This window comes from Xyrauchen texanus, chromosome 44, assembly GCF_025860055.1.
Source record: "Xyrauchen texanus isolate HMW12.3.18 chromosome 44, RBS_HiC_50CHRs, whole genome shotgun sequence".
Lineage (NCBI taxonomy): Eukaryota > Metazoa > Chordata > Actinopteri > Cypriniformes > Catostomidae > Xyrauchen > Xyrauchen texanus.
Window position 1 is genome coordinate 15,118,332 of NC_068319.1, and position 26,097 is coordinate 15,144,428.

At 37.9% G+C, this 26,097-nt stretch overlaps 1 protein-coding gene across 6 annotated transcripts in view; it reads left to right on the top strand.

Moving 5' to 3' along the window:
- LOC127636531 (autism susceptibility gene 2 protein homolog) overlaps positions 1-12,044 on the top strand; it is a 420,619-nt gene extending 408,575 nt beyond the window's left edge. For 5 of the 6 annotated variants that reach the window (XM_052117112.1, XM_052117114.1, XM_052117115.1 and 2 more), the window contains 10 exons: positions 492-536; positions 3,737-3,832; positions 4,309-4,380; positions 4,758-4,787; positions 5,338-5,409; positions 5,814-5,955; positions 6,356-6,436; positions 6,764-6,847; positions 7,975-8,236; positions 9,402-12,044. In XM_052117112.1, coding sequence (XP_051973072.1) covers positions 492-536; positions 3,737-3,832; positions 4,309-4,380; positions 4,758-4,787; positions 5,338-5,409; positions 5,814-5,955; positions 6,356-6,436; positions 6,764-6,847; positions 7,975-8,236; positions 9,402-10,617 — 2,100 coding nt within the window. In that variant the 3' untranslated portion in view covers positions 10,618-12,044. The remainder of the gene's footprint in view (positions 1-491; positions 537-3,736; positions 3,833-4,308; positions 4,381-4,757; positions 4,788-5,337; positions 5,410-5,813; positions 5,956-6,355; positions 6,437-6,763; positions 6,848-7,974; positions 8,237-9,401) is intronic. The other variant, XM_052117113.1, reaches the window with a different exon arrangement.
- Positions 12,045-26,097: the final 14,053 nt, after the last annotated feature.

A 26,097-nucleotide genomic window follows, 5' to 3' on the forward strand; every position in this document is an offset into this window, starting at 1 on the left:
CAGCAGAGGCTTAAAAGCGGCTTTTAAACCATTACAGACTCAAAGTCCCTTGAGTGCGGGCCCTGTCAGCTAATGAGGATATAAAACTAGTGAGAGCTGCATTGTTTATGCACAAGTGGGAAACATTCTCTCTGGATCCAGATTAGTCCAACCAAACCCAGTTAAATTAGTCATTTATGGGACTATTGTTAAACAGCCAGTTGACCTCTACTTGACCACTCTCAGAATTGTTATACACATAAACGAGAGAAGGGCCTTGTAATTCACTTGAACAGCATGTAGAGCGATATTTTCTGTGCTAACATTCATTAACCAGGGCAGAGAGGGCATTTTACTGCTGACAAACAAACCAAACACATTTTTCTGGAGAGAACATTAAACCTGTTGATATTTGTTTTGCACCTCATGACTCCAAAGATATTTGTCAGGAGTAAATTGAGGCCTGAAGGATTCTTGTGTGTACTGAGCTCTGTCTCTCATTTCCTCCACAGTTTGACAAATACCCCACTAAAGTCGACCCCTTCTACAGACACAGCGTGAGTACCTGTCATGTTTTTAATGTTTTTGTCTAGAGCTGTGGTGGCTTTTCATTTTCTTTTTCACCTTTCGGCAAAATTTGCCATACATTATTTTTTTTTTTTTTGAGATTCATACATATCTAAAGAGTTTTTGTCTGGGGGGGGGTCAGACTCCTGCTTGATTGATTACAGCAGCGGCCAATCGCATGCTTGGCAACCGCAGACCTACTGAAGCAGATCACTTGATATATTACAGCTACAGCCAGTCATGTGCATGGCTACAACAGGAATGGAGCGTGAAGGGCTCCTGACACTCGGGAAACTTCTCATTTGCAAACAAACTGAAATACCTGGTACACGTATCGACTGACTGAATGATAGGGGCATGTTGTTCATTCACTTTGGCATCTGCATACAATTCTACATTGTTCATCAAGGAGAGAAAAGGGTGGAAGAGTCATTAATGCATAAAAGTCACATGACTTGCGTCAGCATTGCTGAACTTAAGTCTATGAAGTGACGCCACTTTACACCAAAGTGTTATTCATACAAGTGAAATTGTATGATTTTTTTGTATGCCTGCTTTCTTGCTTGGCAAATTTTTAATATTTGGAGAATTGCCTATCCGTAACGCTTTGTGCAGCTCTTGTCATGTGGAGGGCAAAGTAGCACGTGACGTTGAGGAGGGTTGATGCCTCGGGGCAACTCATGAAATGTGCTTTATAATGTCAAAGGACATTGTTGAATTTCAGAAGTGTTATTATTATGCTATTATTGTTGTAGTTTCTGAAAAAAGTCTGAATACTGTAGGAAAATGATAGATCTGCTTTATTTTCATAATTCTTAAACATTATACTGAAGTCAGTAGATTTGTAGACATAAGGTAAGGCTGTTATTTAAACTCTTTATTATTAGACTATTATTGTTGTTGTCTTTTTGGATGAAAAGTCATGCTCAGCAGCTCACAAACTGAATGAAAATTATAGCTTTGCTTTTTTCTGAAAATGCTTAAACAGTATAAAGTCTCTTGTTAGATTTTGGTCATGAACGACTCAAGAGCTGTGTCTCGTTTCGAAGGCTGTGTGTTAGGTAGGATGCGTCCTTTGAAGGCTGCAGTATACCGAACGTCCTCATTTAAACATGGCCTGGAAACAGAACATATCATGGTTGCTATGACAGCACGCCACTCTTTAACTAGCGCAAGCTCTTTGAGTGAGAAGGGATCAAAATGTCCCTTTAGAAGTGAATGTATTAGGTAAATTTTAGGAAAGATATGATATAGAGCGAAAAGAAAATAGATTTTACAGGTATATTTTTTTTGTCTATAATAATTTAATTCAATTATATATTACTATAATTATACATATGAAATACTCTGCACCCGTCTACTGAGGTACTTCAACTTGGGAATTAACATTACTTGCATTTGAACATAATATTTTCTAGCAAATTGGCATAATCCTGGCCCCATCTTCCGGCAGGTCATCCCCGCTTCTTTACAGAGGGTACAAAAACAACAACAAAAAACGAGAGGAAAAGGCCAACACGGAGCGAAAGCAGCAGATAGAGAGAGAAAGAAATTACTCTCGGTTCTCCGATACGCCATTGCTTGGTCCTCAGCCACTCCTCCACCGTCTAGTGGAAGACGACTGTGCATCCCAGGGCCTATCGGATGCAGTCCTCCAGCCCCTGGCAGCCGGAACGCCCCACCGCGTTTCCCTTGCCCCTAGTAGGGGTTCCAGTGTAACAAGATAAAAGGGAAAGGAGGAGGCGAAAACCAGCTTAACAATATAAATTATATTTTAATAATAAACTTAAGCAAAAAGACAAACACACACAGGTGTCGGGCAGCTGCCTGTAACTCTCTCTCTCTCTCTCTGGAACTGCCGCCTCTGATTGCCTTTATCCCTCTCGAGGGCTTGATTAGCCTGATTAGGGGCCAGGTGTGCAGCATCACGACCCGGCCCCACCCTCCTTCCGGACCCGCCCATTGACATTATGTTCTGTGAATATCCTATAATTTTATTATGCGTTATGGCAGTATGCGTGTTTTGTTAAAGCTATAATATTTGAGAGGCAATTGTGAATATAGTTACAGCCAAAGACCCAACACTTTAGGCACAACATGCAGCTGTTATTTTATTCAGAGTTTAGCCTTAAGTGCCTTTTTATTGTGTTTTAAAATCATTACTGCCTAATAAAAAATATAAAGGACTTAAAATGTCATTTAAATGTTTTTTTATTTAGCAAATTCAGTCAGTGCCTAGTGCTAAGTTTGATATTTGGCCTCTATGGGTTCTGCAGGGTGATATACTGTATGCAGTAGCGATGTGTCATAGTTGTTACTATATTATGTGATTCATCATGGCTAGAATGCTGTATTAACCAATCACCATCCCAGACCCAAATTATCTGTTTTATAATGCATGTGTTGGGAGATGTTGTGCAAAACTAAACAGGACTGCACAACGAACAGTTCCTCAGAAAAGCATTATAAATGCAATAATGCTTTTCATTTTAAGCCTTAGTTGCTGCATTAAATGTTTTTTATTAGACACCTCACTGACTTATCTTCAAAGCGTAACTTAAAAATGGCTTGAGTGAGAGATACAAATGTGTTTGAGGCTGCCTGTCTGTCCAACAGGTTAATACATTCATTTATTTGATCTCTACCCTTCAATTACGACATCGCTATTTATCAATGATTCATTCATGACACTTACCCATGCCCACCAGACAATGCAGTAATTGAGTCTTGATAATAACAGTCATTGCTATCAGAGCAGGTTCCGAGAGTGACCCATGTTGTAAATTTATCTTGCTCTTAATCTTTGTTGAATGTCACAATAGCCGCAGATCAGACTAATGTTTTATTTTATGCCACAAAATAGATGCTTTGTAGTCTTATTCTGTCATTTGTTCATTCAAAGAAAAGTTTTCATTTTGTTATTGAAGCACCATGTTTATGTAGTTTAATTTTCATGTTATGACATTGACATGTTATATGACATGATATGAAAATCAGAACTAAACTTATTTATTGTAGCTAATATGTTAGGACAATGACTATTAAATGTCTGCAGCCAGTCTTTTATAGTTGTAAGAAGTTTATACAGGGTCTCAAGGTTTAACTGTAAACAGCTGATACAATTAAACAAGAACCTCCCAGAGTAACTGTGTCTCTTGCTCTTTTTCTTGTATCCATTTTCTTTTCTCAGCTGTTCCACTCTTACCCCCCAGCTGTGTCAGGCATTCCGCCCGTCATCCCACCGACAGGGCCCTTCGGATCTCTGCAGGGAGCATTCCAGCCCAAGGTATCACGATATCAAACACAAAATGTTTGAATGTCAAGACAACTCCCAAAAGTAACCTCCTATGCTGTTCTGAGCTGACTCCTAAATATATACACTTCAGACCGTCAGTATGCTTCTTTTCAGATGTCATGTATAAATACAGTTAGAATCAACTTCAAAATGTTTTTTAAAATGTCACACCTTCTGCTGAAGGCCTAGTCACCTACCAATAATGATTGAGAGTATGAAAAAGATAGCGCAGGATGGTGATGTTTAGAAATCATATTGCACTATAGTGCGTATTTTGTTTCTGGTAGGTCATGGCACTTGCGATGCCAAGGTCTTGGGTTTGATTCCCAGTGAACAATGTATACCTTGAATGTACTGTAAGTTACTTTGGATAAAAGTGGCAGCCAAGTGCATAAATGTAAATGTGAAGTCATGAGCTGTGAATGGCTCAAAAGCTTAGCATATTTGTTTACACTATTACGCTACAGACCTCAAACCCTCTAGATGTTGCAGCCAGGCCTGGAGCTGTCCCACACACACTCCTTCAGAAAGACCCACGGGTATGTATGCTATGCCACCCCAAACATACACAAACAGTTGCTCATGCACAGAGTACCTACAAATCTTACAGACATTTGTCCGTAATTGAGGTATTTTATAGGCAGTGTCATTATGAGCAAAACTTTATACTGAAATTATATTATTATGTTAAAATGTCATATTTGTCAGTCACATTATGCTGCTTGTCCACATTGATATGCAGACAGTGATTGGAAGGGGAATACTCAGAATTCTGGCCTAATTATTCCATGAAATGCTTCATTAGAAAGGGAAATTTTAACATTTTAATTTGGTCAGTGATGAAGTGATGCCTAGATGCTAATTAAAAGTCCTAAGTGACAGCTTAGCTTTTCTCTCTCGCACTTTCTCTCTTTAGCTGACGGATCCGTTCCGGCCCGTTCTCAGGGTAAGACTGCTTTATCAGTTATTCGGATTGTTTCCCCACAGGACTGTGTAGGAAATAGAATAAAAGCTCATTACAGTTTATTCCCACTTTATGCCGAGCACCTGCCGGCCGCTCTGCCTCTTTAATTAGCTGTATGCTGGGACTCCATGGTCTTTTCTCAGAGCCTTTAGGAGAAACTATATTACTCCCTTATCACGGAAAGCACTTTGTAATGACATTTTGTGTGATTAATTTGTAGCCGGGCCAAAAAAAAAAAGCACAGAAACCCGAAATGAACATTTAAAGTTGAATTATGTTAATTGTGTAGTGCACATATACTACTGAAATAGATTTAATTGTAAGCCTGAATTAAGTCATGTCTGTTGTATTCATCATATTTTTGTTTCATTAAGAACTGTTAAGAACATTAAGAACTTTTTTTTGTTTTTGTTACATTCAAACATCATGGCTCCTGGAGACACACTATTGTTTCCTCTCCTACCACATTGGAGAAAATGACAATAAACACACTTGAACACAAAAATCTTAAATTGTCTTTCTGTCTCCCTAGAAACCAGGAAAGTGGTGTGCTATGCATGTCCATATTGCCTGGCAAATTTACCACCACCAACAGAAAGTAAAGGTGAGATCCATGCACATGACATGATTATACTTTAACTGCACCGATCAATCAAGATAAATACTAAATATAGAGAGAAACATTTCCTGTGCCTCTTGTTTAGATGCTTCTGTTATAGGGATAGTTCAACCAAATTGTGAAAATTCATTTACTCACACTTACATTTTTCCAAACCTGTAGGAGTTTCTTTTTTCAGTGAAAAACAAAACCATTTTGGCAGTGTACAAGCCTCAGTACCTATTCACTATCATTGTATGGAATAAAGATGTAATTAAAGTGACAGAATTTTCATTTTTGCTGACATAATTTCATTTCTGGGTGAACTATCCTTAATTCAATCCTAATTTTTGAGTGACTTTGGAAAGGGTATCACGGGTTTTTTTTCTCTTGTGCCTGTCGTTCTTCAGCAGCAGATGCAGGTTGACCCACACAAGCTGGACTTTGGGCTCAAACCAGAGTTTCTTAGTCGACCTCCTGGTCCAACTCTGTTTGGAGCTATCCATCACCCTCATGACTTGGCTCGACCTGCAACGCTTTTCACAGCAGTAGGTGAGTGGATTACCTGAATCTCAGCATGGTTTAGAGAACACAAATATGATTAATTAATCTGTCTAGTTCATACTTATCAGTCCCCATTTCTTAACACACAACAATTTCAAACATCAAAATAATTAGACTGTCTTCAGCACTGCATTAAAATAATATTTTTTGCATTGAGCAAATGCTTTTATCCAGAGTGACTCAGTTATTCAGAGTGACTAGATTATTAAAAATAAATCTAAATTAAATGAATATACTTAATATAAACAAGTGTTTTCACCCCATCAGAATTTTTTATCCAGGCTGTTTGTACCTATTATATCAGTTAAGTTGATACTTTAGCACTATGCATAATCTTAAGAGTGTAGCAATATTCATCAGTGTATTTCTTTTTTTTTTTCCAATTCAGGGCCCATGCACCCCTCAGCTGCACCTTTTGGACATCCTCCACATCACCCTAGCAACTTTCTTACCCCAGCACCTCACTTGGGTAAGATAACAACATGTGACTTTCACTGTCCCCCACTAGGTGTCACTGTGTGGCCAACTTATTTCTAACAGTATTTTAAATGTAGGGTTGTTCTTAGCTAAGGTTTATTAGAGACCTCTCAGGAACTTAGTGGATTTACATATTACAAAACATTGAAATGGTGATATGAATTCTTGTTAGTGATGTTTAGATTCAGAGCAAGAAAAGAACATGTTTATTTTTTTATCATTACATTAGATGATCTTAACCGTAATAATTAATTCATGATTCACACAATAATTTTGTTCATGTACTGATTCTTTCTTCTGTTTGTGTTTTCATTGACAGAGCCCTTCAGCAGACCACCTACTTTTGGAGGTCTAGCCTCATTAAGCACTGCAGCCTTTGGTGGGCTGGGAAACCCAGCACTCAGTGAGTCAACTATTCAATCACAAATATATTATTACTAGGGCTGTCAATCGATGAAAATTTTTAATCAAATTAATTACATGGTGTCCCGATTAATTAATCGCGATTAATCGCATATACAAATATTTGCTGAGAAAGCCCCTCATATAACAATAATTCAATAAATAAAGATTATACATATTTATATCAATATATAATTATACATAGTTATCTTTAAATATAAAAAATATATATATATATATATATATATATATATATATATATATATATATATATATATATATATATATATATATATATATATATATAAATATATATATATATATATATATATATAAAATAAAAGATATTCAGATAATTAAAATGCATTAAATTCTTAATCATTGATAAGACAATACAAAAAGCAGCTTTAGAATACAATGTATTGTTTACTACCATATTATTGATCATAAGTCAATCATTGGCATACAGTTCACAGCAATCCATTACACAAGTGAATTTGTCAATCAGTTGGAGATTTAATATGAAGGCTTGTTTGAGAGCCCGTCAATCTACACCTGCGTCAGACATGCTTGTGTAGCGTCTCTGGTGCGTCGCATCATAAACATAAAATGTTTAGTTTACTGTTTCAAGTTAAATATAGTTTAATATTCAATCTTTAAACACATCTTGAGATCCCTTAGTTTGCATTTGCGCTCCAAGTGTTTTGAATGCAAGAATGTAACGTATGTTTGCGTTGTTCTTCCTACTGAAGTGTTTTCTTCACTGTATAAACTGTGTGTTGCTCATACAGCTGAAATTTCACTTACTGCCCTCTGGAGTAAACAGGTGGGTACTACAAGCTTGCATTTCTCAGGAATCTTCCTTATTATGGTGCGATTGCTTGCGTAAATTTTTTTTACACGTTTTTTTTTTTTGTCAAATGAATCGCACTGAATTAACACGTTAAATCGACAGCCCTAATTATTACACAATTTATCAGAAATGTCAACTTTACAATAAAAAAAAAATAATTAATTACAACATAACTGTTGCATTCTGAAATCAGGTATCAGAGTATTTTCCAAGATCTAAAGGATTCAATATGTGCACTAATATGCCATGGGGACATTTTGTTTTCTGTCTCCCAGCACCTAACTCTGTATTCGCCCACAAAGATGGACCAGGCGCACAGCAGCACTTCAGCGGACCCCACGAGCCATGGAATAGACTCCATCGCACTCCGCCTTCCTTCCCCACCCCTCCTCCCTGGCTAAAACCTGGAGACTCTGAACGCAGCATGTCAGTCAGCTCCCATGACAGAGATAGAGACAGAGAGAGGGACAAGGAGAGAGAGAGAGAACGCGACTTGGACAAGAGGGATTCCTCAGTCAACAAGGACGATAAGGAGAGGTGTGTAGATCTGTGTGAATAATATTAGCACATGATGTAATTTATTAGAGATAGTTAAGGGTTAGGTTAGCAATAAGCCACTCAAGACTGTGTATTAGTGTGATTTTACCACATTACTTATTACTTAATGACTGTAATGCACATTCCTATGTGGCTTATTGCTTTTATAAAATGGAAGCAACAGAATAAAAGACACCAGTGTTCAGTACATTTTTAAATGTATTAATAATAATTATCAGCATATACATTCTTCCACCGAGTAGTATAGTTAACTAAGATAACACTATGATGTTAACAGTTTCTAGCAACTTGGCTCAATAATATATGAATTATTTTATGAATATGTAATTCAACTTATGTGCAGTCACAGGTGGATTTTTAACAGCTTCTAACAGGGTTTCCTCTGATCCAATTGATAAATTCTATTATAAAATTCTATTTTCACATTCTCACATTTATAATATCATCTTAATGTGGGGATTGTGCTGATAATACATATGGCCCTGTTTTGGCTTTAAAGGAATATTCCGGGTTCAATACAAGTAAAGCTCAATCGACAGTAGTTGTGGCATAATAATTTCGACTCATCCCTCCTTTTCTTTAAAAAAAGGAAAAATCTAAATTACAATGAGGCACTTACAAAAGGCCATTTTTTGGAAGCAATTACATTAATTCTTCAGTAAATAATAATAAAAAAAACTCTATATATATATATATATATATATATATATATATATATATATATATATATATATATAGTAAAGGGTTTGTTAGCATTACATCATCATGGCAACAAAGTTGTAAAATTGGCTATAACTTTAAACAGAAAATCTTAGTAAGTGATTTGATCACACTAAAATTATGTTAACACGTCTTGTGGCTATGCTTTTGAAAAAGTGAGTATTTTAACATTTACGGATTGGCCCCATTCACTTCCATTGTAAGGTCCTCACTGGAACCCATATTTTTGCTTTTTTCGTTTAAAGAAAAGAAGGTCAAAATGAATTGGGGTAATCAATATTATGCCACAAATGCTGTCGACTAATCTTAACTTTTATTGAACCCAGCATATTCCGTTAAGGGTAATGCAGTAATTAATATTGAAAGTATTAAAATGTAATTGACCTAATTTGATAGTAATGTTTAGCTTTCCTTCTGTCTTTAGGGAGCCCACAGAGAAGAGACACCAGAATCACCAATCACCAATTCCTGTTAACCCCCTCTCTCTGTTGGGCCATACCCGGCCATCTGAACCCTCCCGAAACCACGTCCCCTCCAGTGAGCCTCGGGACAAAGACAAGCCCAAAGATCGCGAGCGAGAACGCGAGCACTCGGACTGGAAAGACTCAAACTCGGATGAGCACAAGATAAAGGAGAATAACCACAGCAACAAAGACATTCCTGTCATCCATGATGGGCGGGTTCAAGAAGACAAGCCAGCCAATCGGGTCACAGCGTCACCCTACATGCGACCAGCTGGCCTAGAGTGGGTGAATGGCACCCTGAGTCGAGACATTCTGGAGAAGAAGAGTGAAATTACGTATGAGAAAAAAAACAGTGAGGTAAAAGTGAAAGAGGAGAGAAAAGAGGAGCAAGATGGTGCCACTGAGAGATCCCCAGAGCAAAGATCCACACCTCAGGCACCCCCTGCCCCCACTCTTCACCCTCCATCTTCAATGCCATTACCTATGGGAATGGCCAGCATGCATCCCATAAACACTATCAGTAGCCTGGAGAAGACTCGTATGGTGGCGCCCTTCATGGGCATCAGCCCTATCCCAGGTGCAGAGAGGTTCCCCTACCCTGCATTTCACTGGGATCCAATGAGGGACCCTTACAGAGGACTAGACATCCACCGGAGAGATCCATTAGCTCGGGATCTTCTCCTGAGGAATGATCCTCTACACCGGTTAGCAGGGCCACGGTTTTACGAAGCAGAGCGCTCATACCGAGACCGTGAGCCTCATGACTTTAACCGAGATCATCCTCACGGCCTCACCTTAGAACAGCGGCGGGAACAAGAGAGGGCACACTTAGAAGAAAGGGAACGGCTACACTTGCTCAGAGAGGAATTTGAGCAGGGGCGTCTACACCCAATGCATCACCCTGCTTTGGATGGACACCTCCCTCACCCCGGTCTCATAGCCCCCGGACTACCTAGTATGCACTATCCTCGTGTTAGCCCCTCCTCCGCTTTGGCTGCTGCCGCTCAAAATGGAATCCTAAACAAAAACCCTCCCACTGCATCTCTCAGTGCCCCTCCCCCTCTTATCCCAAGCCTCGGAGCACAATCCTCTTCTCCCAGACGGACTACCCCACTCAGCACTGATATAAGAGACAGACCCCCTTCACACACACACAAAGATATCGAGGCACGGTGAGGTTGGACACAAACACACATGTGCCCCTAATTTGTGTCTGACAGTGGAACTCAAAACAAGCACTTGATGCTGGACTGAGACTGTATCATATCTGTGTATAGATTGATGGTTTTTGTGTTGATGTTTTTTGGTTTTGTGCAAACACATGAAAGACACATGAGATGTTTCATGACCTTTTATCCCATTGGCTCTGGCATAGGCGTGTGTTCTTGAACATGTACCGTTCACTGATCTCAAGCAAATGGACAAAATATAGATCTTCAACCTTGGAAACCCCAACAAAGATGATTTTGGAATGTACAGGTACCTCAAAACATTGCAAAAAAAAAGGCAGAACTTGTAAATATGTGCGTAGTCTGTTTCTCTCCTTAAGGAAAAAAAAATCAAGGTACAAATATGCAAATGGTTGTTATGAAAGCTTTACTTTTGAGTGGCTGTATATAGTGGGCAGTGATCAAAGGGAGAGTGCACATTCTTATAGACTGGTTTTAAGTTTAATGCTGCATAATAATGGTTTTTAAGGATCATATTGTCCAAGAGACCACATCCCTTCTTTCAACTATGCAACTCATGCGTGGGCTCGCTCTCTATATCACTCTTTTCTCTCTTTACCATTTTCTACTAAACCTTCTCATTTTCTTGACTCATCGACTTGTCTCTGTACACTCTTGTTGACTGAAGCAACAGTACATGCTTTCCCATGAATCAGACAGGGCTTGTCAGTGACGAGTATTAATCAAATTGAGGCTCAATCTGACAGATCGCAGCACTTCATTAAAGTAATATTCCCTAAATCTTGATCTAGAAAAATGCTTTTCTTCATCAAGATATAAAAGTCTTTGCTGACAATCCTTACAGTACAAAAACACCAAGGACAAGTATCAAAGATAGAACAGATACTGCTTCACTAAATTAAATAATTTTATATTAAAAGTGTGGCAATTTGAATGAAAGACATGCAAAGACAACACGTCATCTAGTCTCAAGACAGTGTGAAACCTGAATTAAGGAAAACAATTCCCTATTGGTCGGTGTATTAAAGTGTTATGTATCTACAGAATGAAAAGCAAGTTGTAAGCTATGGACAGTTTGTTTTTAATGAGCAGAGATCTATTTTAGTAGTCCATGGGAGGGTTAGTTGTGCGCTTTTAAACTCTGTGAAATTCAGATGTTGTGCAGTGCTTTTTTCTTTAATTTCTCTTTTAATTTTTTTGTTTTCTTAAAATCAAACATTAAAATGTCCACTGAAGCAGTAGTGGGTAGTCAATACGTATTGCAAAGAGATTGTAAGGAACTTTTTTGCTGTTTATCATGTATGTAAAAAATGAAGTCCTTTCTAGATCATGTACAAAAAAAGGGTGAGGCAACTCAGCATGCTCCTCAGTTAAACTTGTGTTATGTAAATTGTGCCATGTTATTAAAAAATGTGAACTATTCCTGTCTCTAAATTTCTGTTTCTCAACCCCTGTTGTCATAAAATAATGTTTGAATGAACTAGTGGCAAAAGCAGCAGAACTTTATTCACATTTTCCTTTTTTTCTGTCCTGATTAGAAGAATTGAAGATCATCAAGTAATAAATCCACTCCCATCCAACAACTAAACAAAATAATCCCCCTCAGAAGAGACATGTAAAAAAAGTTGCTATTTTGTACTATAGAGCATATCCAAGAAGAAATTTGCATCCACAGATCCTTTAATCATACATCTGATTATATCAGTCAGACTCCAAATTTCTCAAGGATTATGTTTAACCCTAAATTTATATAACCATAACCCTAGTCAAAACCTACTGTAAACCTAATGGAACCCTAGTCCTAACTTTCTTAAACCCTAATATAACCCTAAACTTCTTTAACCCTAATATAACCCTAGTCCTATCCTACTGTAACCCTAATAGAACCAACCCTAGTCCTAAACTTCTTTAAACAAGCTATAACCCTAACCTTATATAACCCTGACCCTAGTCCTAACCTACAGTGAACATGAAATATCCCTAGTCCAAACCCTAACCTAACCCTAACCGTAAATATACCAAACACTAATCGTAACCTTATACAACCCAAAGCCTAGTCCTAACCTTATATACCCTAACCCTACTCTAAACCTTATACAACCCTAAACCTAAAGTCCTCACCTACTGTAACCCTAGTCCTTACCTTATGTAACCATAACCCTAGTCCTATTAGTATACACACTAACCTAAGTCATCAACGACTCTAAACGTGATATAACCCTAACCCTAATCCTCGCCTACTATAAATATAACCCTAGTCCTAACCTCTGTAAACGTGCTATAATCCAAGTCCTAACCATATAACCTTAACCCTAGTCCCAACCTTTTATAACCCTAACCCTAACCTTTAGTAAACAAGATATAACCCTAGTCCTAACCTTATATAACCTGAACCCTAGTCCTTCTGTAAATGCAATATAACCCTAGTCCTAACCTTATAAAACACTAACTCTAGTCCTAACCTTCTGTAAATAAGCTATACCCCTAATCCTAATCTTATAACCCTTAACCTAGTCCTTATTTTCTGTAAACTCGCTTTAACCCTAATCCTAACCTTATATGACCCTAAACCTAGCGCTAACCTTCGGTAAACTCGCATTAACCTTAATCCTAACTTTATGACCCTAAACCTAGTACCAACCATCTGTAAACACGCTATAACCATAGTTCTAACCTTATATAACGCTAACCCTAGTCCAAACCTTTGGTAAACACGATATAACCCTAGTCCTAACCTTACATAACCCTAGTCCTAACCTCATAAACCCTAACCGTAGTCCTAACCTTCTGTAAACTGGCAATAATCCTAGTCCTAACCTTCTGTAAATGCAATATAACCCTAGTCCTAACCTTCTGTAAATGCGATATAACCCTAGTCATAACCTTATAAAACCCTAACCTAGACCTAACTTTCTGTAAATGTGCTATAACCCAAGTCCTAACCTTTTATAACCATAGTCCTAACCTTCTGTAAACGAGACAAAACCCTAGACCTAACCTTCTGTAAATGCACTATAACCCTAGTCCTAACCTTATATGACCCTTGTCCTAGACCTAACCTTCTGTAAACACGATATAACCCTAGTCATAAGCTTTTATAACCATAGTCCTAACCTCATAAAACCCTAATCCTAACTTTCTGTAAAAGCGCTTTAACCCTAGTCCTAACCTTATGTAATGCTAACCCTAGTCATAACCTTTTACAACTCTAAACCTAGTCCTAACCTTCTGTAAATACGCTATAACCCTATTCCTAACCTTATAAAACCCTTACCCTAGTCCTAACCTTCTGTAAACTCGCATTAACCCTAGTCCTAACCTTATATAACCTGAACCCTAGTCCCTAACCTTTAATAACTCTAACCCTAGTCCTAACCTTCTGTAAACTCGCATTAACCCTAGTCCTAACCTTATAAAACCCTTACCCTAGTCCTAACCTTCTGTAAACTCGCATTAACCCTAGTCCTAACCTTATATAACCTGAACCCTAGTCCCTAACCTTTAATAACTCTAACCCTAGTCCTAACCTTCCGTAAACTCGCTATAACCCTAGTCCTAACCTTTTACAACTCTAAACCTAGTCCTAACCTTCTGTAAACTAGCTATACCCCTAGTGCTAACCTTTTATAACTCTAACCCTAGTCCTAACCTTATATAACCTGAAACCTAGTCCTTAACTTCTGGAAACACGATATAACCCTACTGCTAACCTTATAAAACCCTAACCCTAGTCCTAACCTTCGTAAACTCGCATTAACCCTAGTCCTAACCTTATATAACCTGAACCCTAGTCCTTAACTTCTGTAAACGCGATATAACCCTAGTCCTAACCGTTTATAAATCTAACCCTAATCCTAACCTTTTACAACTCTAACCCGAGTCCTAACCTTCTGTAAACTCACTATAACCCTAGTCCTAACCTTTTATAACTTTAACCCTAGTCCTAACCTTTTACAACTCAAACCTTAGTCCTAACCTTCTGTAAACTCGCTATAACCCTAGTCCTAACCTTATGTAATGCTAACCCTAGTCCTAACCTTTTATAACTCTAACCCTAGTACTAACCTTCTATAACCTGGAACCTAGTCCTTAACTTCTGTAAACGCAATATAACCCAACTCCTGACCTTATAAAACCCTAACCCTAGTCCTAACCTTCGTAAACTCGCATTAACCCTAGTCCTAACCTTATATAACCTGAACCCTTGTCCTTAACTTCTGTAAACGTGATATAACCCTAGTCCTAACCTTATAAAACCCTAACTCTAATCCTAACCTTCTGTAAATGTGCTATAACCATAGTCCTAACATTTTATAACCATAGTCCTAACCTCATAAAACCCTATCCCTAATCCTAACCTTCTGTAAATGCGATATAACCCTAGTTCTAATCTTTTATAAACTTAAACCTAGTCCTAACCTTCTGTAAACTCGCTATAACCCTAGTCATAACCTTATAAAACCCTAACCGTAAACCTAGTCCTAACCTTATATAACCATTGTCCTAACCTCAAAAACCCCCTAACCCTAGTCCTAACCTTCTGTAAATACGATATAACCCTAGTCCTAACCTTCTGTAAAAGAGACAAAACCCTAGTCCTAACCTTCTGTAAATGCACTATAACCCTAGTCCTAACCTTATAAAACTCTAACCCTAATCCTAACCTTCTGTAAATGCACTATAACCCTAGTCCTAACCTTATAAAACCCTAACCCTAATCCTAACCTTCTGTAAATGCGCTCTAACCCTAGTCCTAACCTTATGTAACTCTAACCCTAGTCCTAACCTTCTGTAAACTCGCTATAACCCTAGTCCTAACCTTTTACAACTCTAACCCGAGTCCTAACCTTCTGTAAACTCACTATAACCCTAGTCCTAACCTTTTATAACTCTAACCCTAGTCCTAACCTTTTACAACTCAAACCTTAGTCCTAACCTTCTGTAAACTCGCTAAAACCCTAGTCCTAACCTTATGTAATGCTAAACCTAGTCATAACCTTTTATAATCCTAACCCTAGTCCTAACCTTCTGTAAACTCGCTATAACCCTAGTCCTAACCTGTTATAACTCTAACCCTCATCCTAACCTTCTGTAAACTCGCTATAACCCTATTCCTAACCTTTTATATTTCTAACCCTAGTCCTAACCTTCTGTAAACTCGCTATAACCCTAGTCCTAACCTTTTACAACTCTAACCCTAGTCCTAACCTTCTGTAAACTCGCTATAACCCTTGTCCTAACCTTATAAAACTCTAACCCTAATCCTAACCTTCTGTAAATGCGCTCTAACCCTAGTCCTAACCTTATGTAACGCTAACCCTAGTCATAACCTTTTACAACTCTAACCCTAGTCCTAACCATCTATAAACTCGCTATAACCCTAGTCCTACTCTTTTATAACTCTAACCCTAATCATATCCTTTTATAACTCTAACCCTAGTTCTAACCTTCTGTAAACTCGCTATAACCCTAGTCCTAACCTTTTATATCTCTAACCCTAGTCCTAACCTTCTGTAAACTCGCTATAACCCTAGTCCTAACCTTTTACATCTCTAACCCTAGTCCTAACCTTCTGTAAACTCGCTATAACCCTAGTCCTAACCTTTTATAACTCCAACCCTAGTCCTAACCTTATACAACTCTAAACCTAGTCCTAACCTTCTGTAAACTCGCTATAACCCTAGTCCTAACCTTTTATAACTCTAACCCTAGTCCTAACCTTTTACAACTCTAACCCTAGTCCTAACCTTCTGTAAATGCACTATAACCCTAGTCCTAACCTTATAAAACCCTAACCCTAATCCTAACCGTCTGTAAATGCGCTCTAACCCTAGTCCTAACCTTATGTAACGCTAACCCTAGTCCTAACCTTTTACAACTCTAACCCTAGTCCTAACCTTCTGTAAACTTGCTATAACCCTAGTCCTAACCTTTTATAACTCTAACCCTTGTCCTAACCTTTTAAAACTCTAACCCTAGTCCTAACCTTCTGTAAACTCGCTATAACCCTAGTCCTAACCTTATGTAACGCTAACCCTAGTCATAACCTTTTATAACTCTAACCCTAGTCCTAACCTTCTGTAAACTCGCTATAACCCTAGTCCTAACCTTTTATAACTCTAACCCTAGTCCTAACCTTCTGTAAACTCGCTATAACCCTAGTCCTAACCTTTTATAACTCTAACCCTAGTCCTAACCTTCTGTAAACTCACTATAACCCTAGTCCCAACCCTAAATATCCCTAACCCTAACCTTCTGTAAACCTAATATAACGTAAACCTAGTGAAAGCATTCCTTTGCCAGCTAGTTGTATATCATGGAGAAGGCATTTTGAGAAAACCCAGAAAAAATATAGTCCTTTGCGAGAAATTAGGATGTTTGGAGTGAATAGGAGGAATACAAATTTCAGAGATCTTTTGTTTCATGAGTTATGAACGAAAGAAACATCTTTCATTGTACCTTTTCAGTCACTCAAATCTATATAAAAAATGGTTTTGGAGGATAGTGTTTGACAAAAACTTTTAAATTCATAGATTTGTTTGTTTGATCAAATGTGTGCAATGTGGTAAATTGTATATAGGTGAGAGTAAGAAAATAACATTATCATATTACAAAGAAAGATAAGGACACACAACTTTACAGACATTTTATTGAACAGGCAGAAAACACCTCAATAGTGACAGGTCTTCAATCTGATGCAGGTGTGCCAAAAGACAGAGAATCACAGAATAATTTAAATGGATTAGAACACCAAAAAAAATACTATTTTATATTCTGTTTCTAGCCATTGTTTAAAAAAAAACACACACACAAAATGTATGAAAGAAAAATGGATAATATACACATACATGTACATACAGTATTTCCAAGTCTGACTCAGGAAATATTCCTGACCTGATTGTAAGGTCAGGTTTGTATTTTTGTGTGCCTGTGCATTTAGTCTTTTTATACAGAATAGCTGGAGTTGCCCTCAGTGACTCAAACCTAAAATACTCCAAAAAAGAAAACCATGAACTCAAACTTAACTTGTGATGCCTCAGTTTTAGCTCAGCTCAGCAAACCTTAATAAATAATCATGATAGTGAGCACATATGTCAATTAGTATCACAAATTAACTTTATTATTAAGGGACAATATTTTTAACCATGAGGTGATTCCCTGGGGCGTATTTTTTTACCTAGTTCCTAATCATTTAAAATCACACAGAATGTCAATTTATTGTATACATTTCTATTTGATAAATTAATGGAAATAAATGATTAATCTGAAAAATTATGACTTGTACACATAATAAATCTATATAAAATAAAAACAATGTCAAATACAAAAGTATCTGTAAAATAATACAGTACACACTATTCTCACTAAGCTCAGAGACAGAGCTGCACCAGGAGCTCACTGAGTCTAGAGGTGGAGCTGTAACACAAGGCCCAGCGAGCCCAGAGACAGAGCTGCACCATGGGGCCCACATTAAAACAATAGTCAACTTATTAGGAAAAAGCTTATCCAAGATTTTTGTTAGTAAGACCGATGAGCAGACTGTCTGTTCACACATGTAGAAGAGAGTGCTTGCTGTTTATGCATGGACTCCATGGTAAAGAAAAGAGCTAAATTCAAATCTGGCCCGCATTGAGCACTCTTAACCACTAGATGGAGGCAAAGCTCCTTCACATAATGTGAGCATTTCATTCTAGAGCTCTGCCAACATAATCACACAGAGCAGGTAAATGGGAGGGCGTGGTACTGTACACATCTCACATCCACTGATCAGTGCTCTTTCTGTCATATGAGAAGGTTAAAGAGCCAGTCCATCTGGTTCATAAAAAGGCACCCACAGGCATGCAAACAATGAATGCCGTCAAACCGGAAAACCCTTGAGAATCAAGCAAAAGAAGGCGGTCTCTTTTTAACAAATTTTCATAAAGAGAAGCAAACAGAATAAAGAGATGTTTATTATGTAGGTGTCTGCATGCAGGTATTGAGAGTGAGAGAGAAAAGGAACTACCATGATATCAGTTTCTGTGAAACACACAAAGACCTCAAATTACGATTAAGGCACTGTTTGCGTGTAACATGAGGGTTCCCCTGAATTTTATAATAATGATTAATTTGCGTAAATTTTAGTCAAGTTTACCATTTTCACGCTTGAGATACAGTTGAGTATCTAAAACCTTCTCTCTGCCATTCTGTGTTCTCCATTTCTCTCTCCTTTCCAATTGACTTCATCTTAAGATGGAAAAGAATCTAGTTAGAGTAATTATAAATAACCATGAAGGGGATTAGATTGTATACACATGCTAGAAAATCTCAAGCCTGACAGCAATAATAAATACTTAGGAGATCTGTCTGGAGTCACTCAGGACGCCCTGGACTCCAACTCGTGACTCCAGGTGTGGTAGTCAGTGTCTTGACTCGCTGAGCTAACCAGGCCCGGAGCCGGAGCTCTTTAAAGGAAACATCCCGGCATAACAAATGCAGTTATATTTAATGTGTTATAGCTTTATTAAAGTTCAAATAATATTCTGCATTATACAGTAATTTAGAAAAATACAATTGTTTCTTTTTAGTTCATGTTAGTTCATGGTGCATTAAATAAAATATTAACATATACAACTTTTGATTTTAAAAATGTATTAGTTTGTTGAAATTAACATTGACCAATATTAATAAATACTGTAAAAGTATTGTTCATTGTTAGTTCATGTTAGCTAACAAATGGTCCTTATTGAAAGTGTTACCCATACAACAATACTATATTTTAGCAGTTTAAAACCCACGCTAGTGATTGTGTGTGACAGGGCGGAGGGCGGGGCCGGGTCGTGATCCCACACACCCGGCCCCTAATCAGGCTAAACAAGCCTCAGAGAGGGATAAAGGCCGACTGGAGACTGCAGCAGGACAGAGAGAGAGATTTACGGACAGCTGTCCGACACCTGTGTGTGTTTGTCTTTTTGGTTAAGTTTATAATTAAAATATTATTTATATTGTCAAGCTGGCTCTCACCTTCTCCATTCCATTAATTCATTTTACATTGTGTTATCGAGAGTGTGACCTTCTACAGTCGAATACATTCATATTAATAAAGTGTCATTTTCGCTACAAAAATAAAAATAAATTCTGTCAGAAGTTTCTCATCAAAATTGTTTTTATTTGCTATGTATATAGCCTGACTCTGCCATCTAAGCACCACCCCCCCACCACACACACACACACCCCCTACACCATCTTTAAATTGGAAAACTTTACTCATGATTTGTGTGAAAGAAAACCTTTTGTGTTCATTTGACCAGGACACTGCCACAATACATGCAATAAGCCACCTAAAACCATTTAGCAAAACTTTAAATAAAGTGATTTTATTTTACCAGGTTGGATAAAAAGGGAATGTAAAGCTCTAAAGCCCCTCGTACCCCCATTCCATCCAAGATAGACCAAAGCAACTGAGCCTCTCTGCCAATTATCAGCCCGTCTCTTGAAAAGTCTGCCAACTGACCTCTGTCTTGTCGCTCAGGGCCATTCTCCCCACATCCAAATGCTCTGCAGAGTCAGATCAGACCACAGTTATCTCCCATCACACAACACTGAGTCCTGGAGGCCCACTTATGGAGGGGCCATGATGTGTGGGCCCTAGGGGAAGACTCAATCTCTGTTAGACAAAAAGAGAGTGATAAAGAGAACTCTCTAATTGCCTAACTGGATTTAGCCTCCGGTGTGAAATATTTCCAGGGGGGAAATGGAGAAAGATGGAGACATAAAAAGAGAGATGGAGGGAAAGAAAGCAAGAGGTGAGAACTGGCTATACACAGTTAATTCAGTTGTCCTGACCTCTGCCCTCCTCGGGGAGTTCTTCCCACTCAGTGCACACCACACACACATATTCCAGATATTCTACAGACACCAGCGCAGCAGTAATGGAGATGACCCCAATATTGCCATGAGATGGGTCACAACGAAACACATTACCTGCTTGTTGGAGCCTCATCACTACGTGCCTTTGTGTGCTGATTGCCTGTAATGGAATCCAGTGGAGGTTCAGACAAATGGCCACATGTATTGTATCCGAGGCTATAAATCTCATGGGACAAATGTAATATTTGGTAAACACAAATTGAGATTTAAAATGGGCTTTGGTAATTATATAACATGGAGTTACTCACCATTTGGCTAGGGATTTTATTAATAACTCCAACATGATATGGTTTACGTCAAGTGACGTGTGCAACTGATTGTGATGGAAACTACCTTATCTCATATTTGATGTTGCTAATGATCAGAATTGTGTGGAATCTGATTAAAAAGTAATTTGTTACTGTAATATAATTACTTTTTTTTTGTTCAGAAGTAGTCCAATGCATTACAATTTAAATTCTAGTAATCAGGATTATACATTTCTAAAATAGTATCATTTATGTGTAATTTAGAACATGAATTAATGTATGTCTCTTTGCATTTCTGTGACAGGTGAAGGGCGTATGTCCCCAATACATAATTGTATGGGATGACTTGTGTGCAAAAGAGGAAAAATAGACAAAACTTTGGAGTCGTTGAGCACAAAAACACATACTTTTCTGTGAAGTGTCTTAGAAATTAATTTAAAAGTAATTAGTAATGTGATAAAAATTGCACATAATAATTAGTCATTTGTAGTGGATTTCTTTTGAGTAACTTGCCCATCACTGCTAGTGACAGAATGATTAGCACTGACTTTCACAAACTTGCAGGGAAAAACAGCTACAAATAGACAAAGATGAATAAAAACAAAGATAAAATACAGTTTCATGGCTGGTAAGAACTGTTTATGGCTTGCACATTTTCTAAACTCACCTGATTTTTGCAGATTTGACCAAAAGTTAATATCTGACCTTTTATGAACCAGTTTCCCCAAAAATCTTGTGGCCCCCAACCAAACGTGAAAAGCTTCTGTAGCACACAACGAAACTGGTCTGACTTAGCAGTTTAAAATTACAATAATTAATACAACAGAATGATCCACTTTTATAATGAGGTTAAAATGGGCCTTATGCATGTATTCAACACATCTGTCTCTCTTTTTGCCAGACAGTGTTGTATGTCAGGTTGAAGAGACAAAAGCTGCAAACACAGGCCTGGTTAGACAATAAGACAATCCCTGTATATATTCCTGCAACAATGCACTCAAATCACATTCTCTGAAAGTTGATGAACTCTGACATAACATGAAGTAAAAATCATGAAATATTTCTGTAGCACTGAGCTCAAACAACTACCCCAGCAGTATATTAGCGACCAACAGGTTGAAAACCACTGCCGTGAATAGAAACTCTTTCTGGCTGACATGCCTGGCAACAGCAACCATTTAATTTCTGAACTCTACATCAAAGAATATAGATTACACACAGCAGGTTGAGATCAGAGGGTGAAATGATGCAGAGGGAGTATTAAACTCTCTACCCTTGAGAGCTAGTGTGTCTATGCTCAAATTGTCTTCTACCCCTCGAGTACAGCCTGAAGTTCATAATAAATGGCTCTAGAATCAGTCCAAAAGTTGTCTTGAAATCTCAGATTGGCATTATTGGTTAATAGTTCTGGAAATCTGGTTGGGTGTCAACACACAGTGTATACTGTAAATACTGTGTTCTACAAGTTTAAGACACCCGATCAAAACCAGATGCTCAGGTTGCCCAACCACGTCCACATTCCTTCATCAGAAGGTGGAGAATAAGCAAACATAACCCCCCCCAGAGGCCTGTATCTGTGTGTAAGTGTTATCTGGTTCTCAAACATGATGCATTCCAGACAGCACACCGAGTGGTGTACACCATTAGAATGAGCATCTCGTCCATAGTCAATATTAAGTGTAGTTATGTCCGAAGCTCCACCCACACAGAGGTCACCACCAAACCAAGCAACTTTCCATTGGTCAATGTGGTGAATGAGCCTGTCAAAGTTCACCAAACTTGAACTCAAGATGAAATCTGCACAAAGAAATTCTTCGCCACCTGTAGTCCATTGCGCAAATTCACGATCGCGTGGATTCTCATTGGGATGACTGTATTTGGCCTGCTGAATTTCGCTGTGCGAAGGTAAGTGTGACCAGTTTTTCAGAACGCAAGTACAAAGAATTTAAAACTGTCCATTTTTAAAACACAAATACAAACATGTAGAACCTTTACTTTATGGTTTGCTAGTTTCTATTGTTGACTATATACACATACAAGACATGCAGGAAACATCTCCCAACGTGCATGGCCAATATTATCAAACAGGAACTCGACATGTTGCCACCAAATGTTCCAGTACACCATTCTGCAGTCGCATCTCAAATTAGACATTTTTGCATCAATTCGAGTGTTTTTATGTTATCTTCCAACAGAGAGCTTCCAGCACTCCCGATACACAAAATTTAGGAAGTAGTAACATGAAAAATGGTGAATGCAATTCAGAGGATACATTTTAACTCCATTGACAGTTAGGTTTAGTGTTGGGGTTTGGGTTGGTAGGGTGGGTGTAATAAAATATGCATTGATGTTGACTGTATTAATGGACATCATTTACAACTACAAATAAAATGCACCATGTGGACACACTTTCAACAACACTTCCAGTTTCAGACACTAGGGCCAATACTCAATTTCAGAAAGCACAGACCGATTTCAGCAGACCTCCTGTCACAGAATTGACAATGGGTGAATTCCAATCGAAAGTGATCATACCTATACACAACTCACTCCCAAGGACAAAGCTCTTGATGTGGGAACTCTGAAGAGATGATGGCATTACTGTATGTACCCTTTGCTGACAGTCTTGCAGTAGGGCCCTTTATGAAAAATGTTTTTTTCTCACTTTAGTTTGGAACAACCCTTTGAGTGGCATCCCCTTCACGCAGTGCCCTTCCAGGGCACAAAAATGCAGTTTGGAAAACGCCCAGTGTGATCAGGGTGTTCCAGGCACCACTTTTGACCAGTGCCAAAGAAGCATCCTATCCTTAATTTGAATACTTGGTCAGGTGGGTCAGAGACTTCAGATGTGCTTCAGGACAAATGTTTTTGGCTAAAATAAATAAATAACACAAGGAGATATGGAGCAAGCAGAGCTTGAGCAAGACCACCATTGCTTTTAAAGGCTTCTGTTGATAGAGCTCAGCGCATTACACTTGCGAGATAAATCCTCTCTCTCCCATGCTTCCACTCTCTGTGTACAACCAGATAATGTTGCCGTGGAAACATCCAGCATCCAACCAATCAGCAATCAACACCTTCCCTCCAAGCTGCTCCCCTTATGATATGCAAACAATTAATACCTTCAGCCAGAGAATAAGAGAAAGAGTGAATGTGAGGTGGGACTTTGTGTTCTCGTCTCCTGGACTTTAGTTTTCAGCCCAAGGACAAGAGGAGGTCTAAAATGATGTTTTTCTTTGTGTTGGATTAATGCTGTGTGTAGACACATCCCATAAAAGAACAGCAGAGAAGGGCAAGGAAAATAGACCACGGCACACATTACTCACTCCGAACACAGGGTGGTCAAAATGCAGCTTGGAGGCAGTGAACTGTCCTTATATTAACACAATTATACTCTAATGTGCTTTTGATGACTTGCGGATGGTGTCTCTGAAATTATCACATTTTCACAGTGCAAAAATTCAAGCCAGAGTTGCCTTTATGAAAAATACACTGCTATTCAGAAGTTAATCATTCTCTCGACAGTTAATAAGATATTGGTAATGACTCACTGGGGTCTGAGATTAGTAACAACTGCTCATCGATCAATAATTAGGACTGAAGACCATTATGACCATTCAGTTATAGACAATGACATCATTGTCACAAATTATGCTATTGACCATGACTCAAAGCCTGCAATATTAAATAGTGATTAATTCAGTGTAACTTGAAGTAATTTACATAAAAATAAATCCATATTATGTCAAGGTAAATACTATAAAATCATTAAAACATTGGTTTACTTACATCCACAAAAAGTTAATTACTTCAGTTATAACACATCTGAAAGAACTGTATCACTGAAAAACGGCTGTGTTTATTTTTCCTCACTTTCACACAAATCTAGAGTAAAACGCAGATTATCATCTTATAAAAACTTTTCACCCTGTTCCTCACACAATGCTATCTTATGACATCTAAACACTTACAATAGTGCATGACTTGTAAAATAATATATTTTAATATTTGCATTACATAACCAACTACATTTACAAGCTTATTCAAAAGTAATCAAATTGTGCATTAGCTCAACTGGCAAAGCGTTGCACTTGAAATACGAAGGACCAAGTTACGAGTCCTGAAGAGCACACAGGTCAGCAGAAGTAGTAGACCAATATATTTGTTTTACAGATTAATCAGTGCCAATGGTTGATTTTTAAAAATAGGGCAAAAATATTTGCCGACAGTTTTGTATTTCATTTTTTAATTCAACTGTATTAATCTGACCAGCACTGGAGGATCCCGAAGTTCTTATAACGGCAACAGAGGTGAAATAAAAACAATCACTGACATCTCGTGGAGATTTGCTGTATATAAATGTTTCATCATTGGCAATATTCATCCATATTTTCATCCTTACTGAATATTTAGGCTATAAAAAGCTTCATTTGTTAAATATATTAATATAGAATTGTAGTGGAGTCAAGTCTCCATCATTTCAAAATAAGAGTCCCTGGCGAGTTTCATTCTTGTTTATATTTAAAAGTCCCACATTATGCCCCAAAACTTCCTTTGTTTCTGGTTATTATTGGGATTTTGATTAAAGAAATTGCATCTGGGATTTTATCTTTTAAATTCTATAAATCGATTTTTTAAAAACAATCAGCCAATTAATCGGTTATCTGCCTTATCCGCCACCTTAGTTATCAGTATCAGTGAAACGCATAATAGGTTTACCTCTAGTCAACGCAATAACGGAGTATCATAGGCGCACCACAACACGACACTTCATGAATTGCATTGTTCATCTCACATTTGCATTTATGGCACTATTGGTTAGTTTTAAGGGAGGGAGATTGGTTTCGTTGATTTAAAACTTGATACAGCATTAACTTTAAAACCACATCTGTTTGAGAGAACATTTAACTCGCTTTTTGTGCCATAAGGTGGAGATTTTACAAAAAAGTCATCAAGAGTGAGATCATGAGATCAGGCTGTCTGAAGTCATTTAAAAGCTTTGTGTGATGAATTTGTGTCATAGTTCTCAAATTCAAATATGGTGCATCGATGTCAAAGTCACTGACATCAAGGTTGACGTGCCATATTTGAATTTAATGAGAATTCAGAGCTATGCATTTAATTTTAGGGTGAACTAACCCAAATGATGCCCTACCTGAACAAAAGGCCACTAGCAAAGAGTTGTTTTATTTTTATTTTAAGCTCAGGTAGAGTCAAGATGATTTGTGAAACCTGCATTTCAGTCACTTTGCTAATTATTTGACCTCAGTCTAAACAAGACTAAGAAATGCAATTTGTCACCCATTTCT